The 9,487-nt window shown below is 41.3% G+C and overlaps 1 protein-coding gene across 2 annotated transcripts in view; it reads right to left on the bottom strand.

Annotated features, from left to right (window-relative positions):
- LOC126398484 (deleted in malignant brain tumors 1 protein-like) overlaps positions 1 to 8,887 on the bottom strand; it is a 21,133-nt gene extending 12,246 nt beyond the window's left edge. The window contains exons 1-7 of one of the 2 annotated variants that reach the window (XM_050057871.1): positions 8,864 to 8,887; positions 7,601 to 7,678; positions 5,590 to 5,616; positions 5,116 to 5,427; positions 2,291 to 2,584; positions 1,858 to 2,172; positions 463 to 753 (exon numbers count right to left, since the gene is read on the bottom strand). In XM_050057871.1, coding sequence (XP_049913828.1) covers positions 463 to 753; positions 1,858 to 2,172; positions 2,291 to 2,584; positions 5,116 to 5,427; positions 5,590 to 5,616; positions 7,601 to 7,652 — 1,291 coding nt within the window. In that variant the 5' untranslated portion in view covers positions 7,653 to 7,678; positions 8,864 to 8,887. Of the gene's footprint in view, positions 1 to 462; positions 754 to 1,857; positions 2,173 to 2,290; positions 2,585 to 5,115; positions 5,428 to 5,589; positions 5,617 to 7,600; positions 7,679 to 7,849; positions 8,007 to 8,863 lie in introns of those variants that run through there. The other variant, XM_050057870.1, reaches the window with a different exon arrangement.
- Positions 8,888 to 9,487: the final 600 nt, after the last annotated feature.

The raw sequence follows: 9,487 nt of genomic DNA, 5'->3' as shown, positions 1-9,487 counted from the left end.
CAAAACATTTAGCTCCAAATCCACAAAACCAGCCTGAAAATGAAGGAAATCTGAAATGATTGCATTAGAGTCAATGGAGCACAGCTGTGTTGTTGTCGGACCCTGGTCTGAGCCGGCCTGATGCTACGTTATGATTGGCCAGTCTGCGTCCGGGGGCGGGACTTAACCACCCTGCACCCTGTGATTACATTACAGCCTGTTTCATAGATGCCAGCTACTTGAACAATTTCAAAAATTGTTGTCTCCATTAGTCACTGAGATACAAAAACATGGGAAAATAGGGTTCAGGTTGAAAAATACACAAGTTATCTTTTAAAGTAGTTACTTTGTTGCCACCATTTACAAATAAATAATAAGAACATTTGATTCACATAAGCCAAGTTTGTTCTTTATGACCACATCCTTTGCTATTCTAGTTGAACTGTGTTCCAGTGCAGTATATCCCTGTCTTTTGTGTCTTACCTGAACATGAAAGGGAAACACCTTCACAGGTCCCTGGGTATTCTTGAAGTGAGCACTGAGCAATCGAGCTCACGTTGCCAGAGCATCTGCTTGTATACCCTCTCAGTCCGCTGTCCCCGAAATTGAAGCTTTCTTGGAATTTTTTGGGGGATCCACAACCGAGTTCCTTACACACCACTACAGCCTCTTCATTGCGCCAGTTATTATTACAAACTTTTCCCCACTGGCCACTGTGGTAGACCTCTACTCTGCCAGAGCAGCGCTCTGTCCCGTTGAATAGTCTGACTGAATCTGGAAAACAAGCGGTTGAAAAGAGGTATGTAAAATGTTTGAGAAAATAATATGTCAGCACTGACATACAGTGTGTTCATAAGATAGGGTTTGTGGTACAGATTGTACCGCTTCTAAATCCGTGATATACCAAAGAACTACAGAAAGAGGAACACCAAAGGCTGATTGCAACAGGCAGCGGAAGGACGAAGACATTTTTCGTAAATTCTACAGTAAATATTAGCAGGAAGTTTAACTGCTGATAGAGTAGATACATCAGCAGACATTCATGGGAAAACCAACAGATACAGGGTGAGTCAGGTAACACGGGACATCTGGTGAAGTGGGACAGACAAGAATTGTAAGGATTTGAAATGTGCGAAATCAACAGCCAATTACCACTCCTGATCTTGAATTGTTGCTAAGACACTTCTTGCCAATAACCAATGATTTGGAATGGTCTGACATCATGTGTGAGTGTGCATGGTCTGTTCTTTACAGGAAGTCTGTGCAGGTCAACCACATGGTGAGATCTGCAGCATATGACATTCTATTTCTCGGTAATAAGGCCCGATCACTCAGAAAGAATCAGAAAGCGTTTTGGCACTCACGCCATCACCAGCCATTTTTTGCTTGTTTTTTTCATAGTAATTAGTAGCTAGTAGCTAAAATGTTGAGGCAGAGGGTACTTGCTGTAGCTCTGGTTGGGGGGTGAGAGGCTGTAAGCAAATAGTTTGTTGGGCACAGGGAAACAGAGATCTGTGTGGGTACATGAGACCCTAAGAAAGAGAAGATCGAGGGGAGTACCACCAGTTGGTCCAGGAGCTTCTCCTCGAAGATAGCTGTTTCCAGGCATATTTTAGGATGACTCAGGGGCAGTTTGACAACCTGCTGTCTAACGTCAGGCTGTATAGCTCTGGGTAACCAGCAACAGCTACCACTAGTTTCTCCTTACCAACTGTAAACTTGTTGTGACCACCACAGAGGGCCCGCCTCTCAAATCATTCGATTGGAAAATGGGGGAAAAAAGCTAAGATGACATGGGGTGCCAAATATTGGTGTTATCAGGATCTTGACCAACCTGCTTTCATTCAAGTATTTTGATTAACAAACAGTATGTGTTACCTGAGCATATGACACTAGCATCCTCATTGTGGTCACAGTCATGTTCTCCAAAACCTCTGTGCGGGCAGTCAGCAAGAGACTTCTCATGACCGGTACACTCAAGGTCGTCCAACCAAACCTGATCCTGACCTCTGCCGAAGAAGGACTTGTACTTGACTGAGAGAGCAGTCCCACAGTTCATCTGCCGACATACAACAGCTGCTTCCTGCATCCCCCATCTGTCATCACAGATCGTTCCCCACTGTCCATCATTGTAGATTTCCACTCGGCCAGAGCACCGACTAGTCCCGTTCTTCAGGCGAATTGGCTTACTGTCTGTCAGGGGGAAAGGGAAAAAGTGCATGTTTATTGTGAAGCCAAAACAGCAGAGAGTCTACCCACATTGAGTCCAACACAAATTTAGTGATGTAGTTTGAACACATGGATGACTTACTTGAACAGAAAATAATAGCATCAGTACAGCTTTCCTTGAAATCCTTAAGTGGACACTGCGAGACAGAGGTCTCATTTCCAAAACAGTTGGTTTTTAAGCCACCCAGGTTGCGTGTCTCTCCGAAATACACCGCTTCAGTCTGAGTGACAGGAGTGCCACAGTTGATCTCTCGACACACCACGTCAGCGTCCGCTTTGGTCCAGTCACTGCTGCAAACTCGTTTCCAATTACCTTCATGGAAGGCCTCCACTCTGCCGATGCACCGATTGGTCCCGTTGATCACCCTCACATGTTCTGCAAATGATGTAGATAGAAATTTAAGTAAAATAAAATGTGCAACAAAGAAATGTGTGTAAAAACTTAATAAAAATCAATGTATATAAGCCTTTTGTATGTTAAAGAAATGTTTGAAATTGTGGTAGTGGTAGCTGGTGAGCTGGGTGTGCTACTGAGTAGATGGGTAGGTTTCCAAGGAGGAAGTGGGTATACTCTTCTATATATTCCAACAGCTTTTTGGCTGATAGGAGGGTATCCACCTTATTCCTGAGGGCACTACTGTAGAAATGATTATGTGCACAACTTCCAGTGAGATAACGGAAGTAGCAGTAAGCTAGTTAGTCCCATAGACTGTCTGTGGTTAGTCCCAGTGGCTACTCTTGGTGGCTAACGGCCAACGCTGGTTCTTTTCTAAAGCATTTTCTAAAATGTCTTTGCGGAGCTCTGGTACCTGTTGCACTGTCCGTGTCTGTAACGACTAACAACTAGTCTAAGCTAAATTTTTGTCTTCAACATCTGTGTGTTGAACATGTGACCAGAACAAAAAGGGATTGTTGCCAAAGGTGCCGTTGATATGAGAAATAAAACGACAAGAGTTTCACGAGACATAGCGAAAAGTATTAAATCAAAATTTGCAGAAGAGAATGAGACTGACAGGTCCGTCACTCAGCGTCAGTACATGATATCCCTGTCTTTCCCCGTCTGACTTCATTCACAACCTACATTAGAAAATAAACTCAGCAGCATACCTTGAAATATGTATTTACATGTAGTCATTAGGAGCAGATGTTACCTTAAGCCAGCTCGGGCCATGTTAAAGTTAACAATATTTTAACGGAGCAAGGCAAGCTTATTGCTAGTGTGCTAGAGATTCGAGACGGCTGTCAGAGATGGCAGAGGTATGATTACATAATCCTGTTTAAGCTATAACAGGTGGTGTGTTTCATGGTTTATTTCCCAGTTGCTCTTGGAGAGAAGAATATATAGTAGTGTACACAAACTGTTACCATTGGAAATCGCTGGTTTCGGTTCAATGGTGGAAGTCAGGGATTATCGGGGCTAGGAATAAGGTGGATAATGTAAACAGACAGACAAAGAAGTGGGTATACCCCTTATATCTGAGTAAACCATGGATGCATGAGAAGAACTGGATACAGTGTTGTAGGTGAACCCTGATCATTCCTATCAAAGTTGTTCAGTAGCGCATCAAGCCAGTAACGCTCAGTTTCTGCAGTGTAAAATTACCCATCCTGATCCTCCGCATAGAGCAAGTGCACTAGAGACTTCTGGCAGTGGAGTAGCTAACTTGCAGTTAAGCGCTCCTTTATCTTGAATGGGGACAAAAATGATTTAATCATGCAGCTCTTCTAGACTCTCAAAATGCTACTGGACTAAATGGATCAAATCCTGAGAGTTAAACCAATCTTTTTACTGGGTTGAGGTGCTCTTTCACCATGTAAGTGTGATGGGGTGCTCCTTTAATGCAGTTTGTTTCAGCAAACCACTACTCAGACTGCAGAGAGATGCCGAGGTTGACCGATGTCTAAGGAGCACAGAGACTGAACTATCTATCGAATTCTACAATCACCTGTCAGATGATTGTGAGATATTAAGACAACTCACACACAAAGAGAACATGTGGGAGTGGAGCGACAATGTGTTGACTGCTGGAATTACAATAAAGTCCCACGTAGCTGGGAACAAGTTAAACATCATCCATTCTGTATAGTTTATAAAGAACAGAAGAATGAAACTACATGAAGCGGAAGCATGACTGCATGATGAGTTTTTACCAAACATTCGTCAAAATGAGGTTAGCTGGTGACTGGTAAGTTTTGGTTTATCTTCCATCTCTCTGCTTCGTGCCCTTTGCACTTTACATTTGCAGCAGCCGGTCACGTGCTGAACCTGCTGTTGTGCTCTTGCCGCAACAGCATTACCACCACAAGTAAACAACCAACTGTGAACTGACAGTACAGTCGCTAGGTTTTCTAACACAAGATGCAGTCATATCAGTTGCTAAGATAAATGCTGTGTTAGCTACTTTTTTTTCTCCACATTTCCTAATTTCCCAACTTCTTGTGATAGTTCCACATTTCTGGTCTTAACATAGATCTAAATTGAGGAAGGGCCTTATAATGCAGCGATTTGTGATGCTCGATTTTATGAGCTGACTCAGGTTAATGCCTGATACCTAAAGGAAAGGTTCATCATTTTAGGAAATCAGCTTACTCACTTTCTGGCAGAAAGTTTCAGGAGAAGACTGTTACCACTCTCATCCTACTTGTCATCCTACTTTTTTCATGTTTCCAGGCCTTTATTCTAAACTAAGTTAAGCTGCGGTAGCCTCATGTGTAACGGACACATATGAGAATGGAATTAATATTCTTAACTCTCTACGAGAAAACAAGTATTTCCCAAAAATGTTGATGCTATTTGATCCAGTTTCTAATTGATTGGTACCCTATTGGTAGTTCAACTTTCAATAAAACACAAGTGGGTCAAGAAAAGCAAATACAACAGAGATAAGTGAACGAACTTCGTCTTACCAGAACAGATGACCCCAGCATCTTCAGCGTGGCCACAGTTATTTTGCCCCAATGGTCTGTGCGGGCACTTGAGGATGGAACTCTCACTACCAGTACACTGCACGTCGTCCAACCAGATCACGTTCTGCCCCTCTCCAAAGAAGGCGCCTCGTTTGGCCTCAAGAACCGTCCCGCAGTTTAACTCTCGACACACCACCTCAGCGTTGGTGAGGCTCCAGTGGTCATCACACACCGTTCCCCAGCTGTCTTCATTGTAGATCTCCAGTCTACCAGCACAACGTGACGGCCCAACCAGCCTAATTTTTTCACATTCTAGAAATGCAAAATTAAACCACAGTAGCTGTAGGTTGTGTCACCATGAACTCAATAATAAACAGTACCGTTGTTTTTGGTATTACATCGGGGTGAAGAAATCTAAATATCTAATTAATATAATGTGTTTTCAGGGATGAAACATAAATAGAACTTACTGACCTGTAAGCAGTGGTAGACTCAGCAGACCTACAGCAGAAACACAGTAAAATGTTCAGCCCAGAGATTTGTCACAGCAGTCAGTGGTGTGTTTGTCTAATCTATTTACTGGCGGCCCCAATGGGGGCCCTGGCCCTGTATGTAAGAGGCTGTGGCATGCTCAGCTAGCATGGAGGTAGTGGTATCTTGTGAAACTAGACAACCTAAGGCATCTATTGGTACCAACCTTGTCTGCACGGCTTGTCAAGAATGGGACAAAATAGCGCTCCAAAGCTAGGCTAAATTTTGGCAAGTGAACAACTGGTGGGGCCATTTGAAAGGGGTCCCTTGAGCTCTTGCCTAAAGGGATCTGACTGAAAATTCACAAGTCACCCCTACACTTGAGAGGGGTTGTTCCCTGGAAATGCTTTGTTCCTTACAATCAATATACTCTTTCAAATTTAAGCAGTTTATTTGTCTATTAAGGTTAAAGACAGCCAGCCTATTTGAGGAACAATGATTTACAACATTTATAGATCTTTTACTGTTAGCAAACAGTTTGGTGTTTTTGGTGGACGAGACAAAACAATTCTCCATAGCCATTAGCCAGTGCTAGCTAGCAAGTTCTGTTGGCTTGTTTTAGACAATGAAGGAAAATGATGCAAGTGGTTCATTCTGATATACTCATTCAGAGTGTTGGAGCGCACTCTGGCACAAACTGGATTGTTCGTAAATTCAGAGCACTGTCGGAATATAAAGTTTGGTTATCCGAGTAGCAGAGCATGTTGTGGACACTGTCTGGGGAGATGGAGCAGCAGAGTGCTGAGGGGAGTAAATGTGTGATTAACTTAGCCGTTCGTTAACTCTTATAGAAATATAACACTTCTTCAATGTTTCTTCGACCAACAGGGCTTTCATTTGAGCATCAGACTGAATTTATGAACACACCATGTCAGGTCACTCACTCTGCAGGACCACGAGTGTTACTTGAATAAGTAAACACTGACCAACAGGACCAGACTGGCTGACCTGTATGCTCTCACTCAGTGGATGGATGATGTCACAGGAAGCTTTGTGGTTGATTACTATGCCAATCTTACAAAGGAGGACGACACTTGAACGGTCTTCTCCAGCTTGTTTTGCTATCAAAGCTAACGTTAGCGAACGTGCTAAAAGGTTAGCGTTTCGGAGAAATCCAATATTCCTCTTAATCCCTCCCCAGTTTCTGATGAGGTGGACATGATAACCCTTAATACACATAACGTTATTCATCCCTACAACAGGAAATACTTTTTCCCCTAACCTGATATGAAGTGTGCGCTGCACATGTGAGCATTTTTGATGATCGCCTCCGTCCAGTCCTTTCGTCTTATCACATTTAACCATGGTTGTCTTTGTTTTTGTTAACTGGCAGTGGTGGCTGGTATGTGATAAAATTTAAGTTTTGAGCCATGACTCCTTCTATTCTGGCTCCCAATAACACGACAAGACATTTTAAGACTCCTATGTAGCCTACAGCCCTGTGGTGGAGAGTCGTGTTTTGCCTCCAGCTAACAAACTGACATCATTGTGACGTCGGCCCTAAAAGGGTCTATAGCTACAAAACGTCATCGTCATGGAACTAAAAGTGTTAACAACACCAGTGTTAGTCTGTGCACATCAGATAATTCATAACATTAACAGTAAAATAAAAAACTCTATCACAATGCAGTTCCATAACTCTCCATATTGACATAGTTTCCAACATGCCCTTAGACGTCATCAGCATAAGCAAATTCCTAAAATTCAATTATGGCTTTTGGTTTTGGTGTGCCACCCCAAGACTTTCAGTGTCCAACATCAACTTTGCCAGATCCCAAGAAAGAATACTTGAAAGAAAGCAAAGTTGTATACAAACTATTACACTTTCACTTCTGTTCACTGTTTTTTCACAACCAAAGTGTGACTATACTGTAGGCTACTCATATGACTTAAGAAGTAAAGGGGAAGAAGTCAAAAAAAGGAAGTGAGAGAGCAAAGAAACACAGAGACTCACCTATTGACAAACAAAAAGCAAAATGTAGTCTCTCAGCAGAAATGAAGGTCATGATGTGTCTTCAAAGTGGATCAGATGCTGTCGAGGTACAGTGAAAACAAAGTATTGTTAAAAAACTGTGTTACTATCTCATCCGTCCACAGCAGAACGAGAAAGGTTCGTCGATTTTCGAGAGGCCATCCACTTGTTTTTTTTTTTGTTTTTGTTTTTTAACCAGAATCTGCAAAGTTGATCAAGTATCCCTCTTACCCTTAAAAACCAACCAGTCTGGGCAGCTTTTTAAAACGAACTCAAACCTCAAATTAAAAAGCTGATCACATCTGACACAAAGTAAAGAGGCCCCGTGTACAGATCCAGTAATTGTTATGAATAAAAGGGGCCGCCTGGACTTGGACTGCAACCTGGATGCATGTTGACATTTTGATCAATCATTAAAGACAGGGGGATGAGGAGAGATTTTTGTTTTGCACAATATCTACATTACTATTCCAAAAAGACATTACACACACACACTTGTAAAATAAAGCTGGTTGTGCATGATAATAACACATATTTATGGACAAATGATCAGGTGCAGAAAAATAAGAAACGTGTAGATCAATGGAAGGTTGTTATGAACGAATGTCAAGAGGTGACCAACGTCTCCCAATGCTAAACCCAACCACCCTCCCCCCACCTCTGGTTATCATCACAGCGGTTCTTTTATGTTGAATTTGTACAAAGCCAGGCTGTTTCCCCCTATTTCTGTAACTTTCAATTATAAAAAAGCCACTTGATGTTAATTTGCTGCATCAACACAACATCATAAGGTCTGTTCCACAGAACATATGACTTAGCAGTAGTACAAATTTCATGAAATATGTCAAATAAAACTACCCCATATTGTGAATAATTCAAGATTTTATACTGTTTTCAGAATGTTTATATAATTATATGTAATCTTGTTTGAACTTTTGCATCTCCAATTTGAAATATGAATGCAAAATCAATTCCATATTTAATGCCACTGCAGGTACAAGCTTAGCTTTGCAGTTAGCATAATTGAATTGAATTGATTTTTGTTTTATTTAGTTTAATTTTATTCTATTTTAATTTCAAATTTTTTACTCACCATACCCAGATTATGCTGCAAAAGATCTGTCAATTTTGTAAATGCCCATTATGTACAGGCCATCTCCACTGTTAGGCTGGATGCACAGAGCTTTGCAGCTCCAATTTTTTAAAACCCAAAAATCCCTGATATTTGAGAAAGAATTTTCTTACCTTACGAAATTAGTTGATGTCGTTTTTCCCCTCATCAGAGTAACAGAATCAGTAGCTGCCCCACATCTTATTGTCAGCTCACTGGGTTTGTGAATGTCAAACACTACCCTTGTGAAAGGCATTTTTGTAAGCATTCAGTTCCTGTTTTGGACCTCAAAATCCTGCAGAACTGTGTCTTCCTTTTCAGCGTATCATGCGATAAACCAGGATTTGTTTATGTCATCACTGCATCTATGAACCTGGACTTTATGCTGCAAATCAATCCGACAATCCAACCAAAAATTAGCAATATCAAGGAATGTGTTCATATTTTAATAGAATTAATTTGCATCATTTGCCATATTGTGTTATACTGTGGCATTATTTATTGGTGGATGTTTACTGTACTAATTTGTGCATATGTTATTTATGTTATGTATATGAATTTTGCAGGACATGTGGTGTTATTCTATTTTAAGGCTAGCTTTTTAATTCAATTCAATTTTCAATTTTATTTATAAAGCCCAATATCACAAATCACAATTTGCCTCACAGGGCTTTACAGCATACGACATCCCTCTGTCCTTATGACCCTCGCAGCGGATAAGGAAAAACTCCCCAAAAAAAACCCTTTAACGGGGAAAA

This window comes from Epinephelus moara, chromosome 12, assembly GCF_006386435.1.
Source record: "Epinephelus moara isolate mb chromosome 12, YSFRI_EMoa_1.0, whole genome shotgun sequence".
NCBI classification, from domain to species: domain Eukaryota; kingdom Metazoa; phylum Chordata; class Actinopteri; order Perciformes; family Serranidae; genus Epinephelus; species Epinephelus moara.
This window is presented reverse-complemented; position numbering and strand designations above follow the sequence as displayed.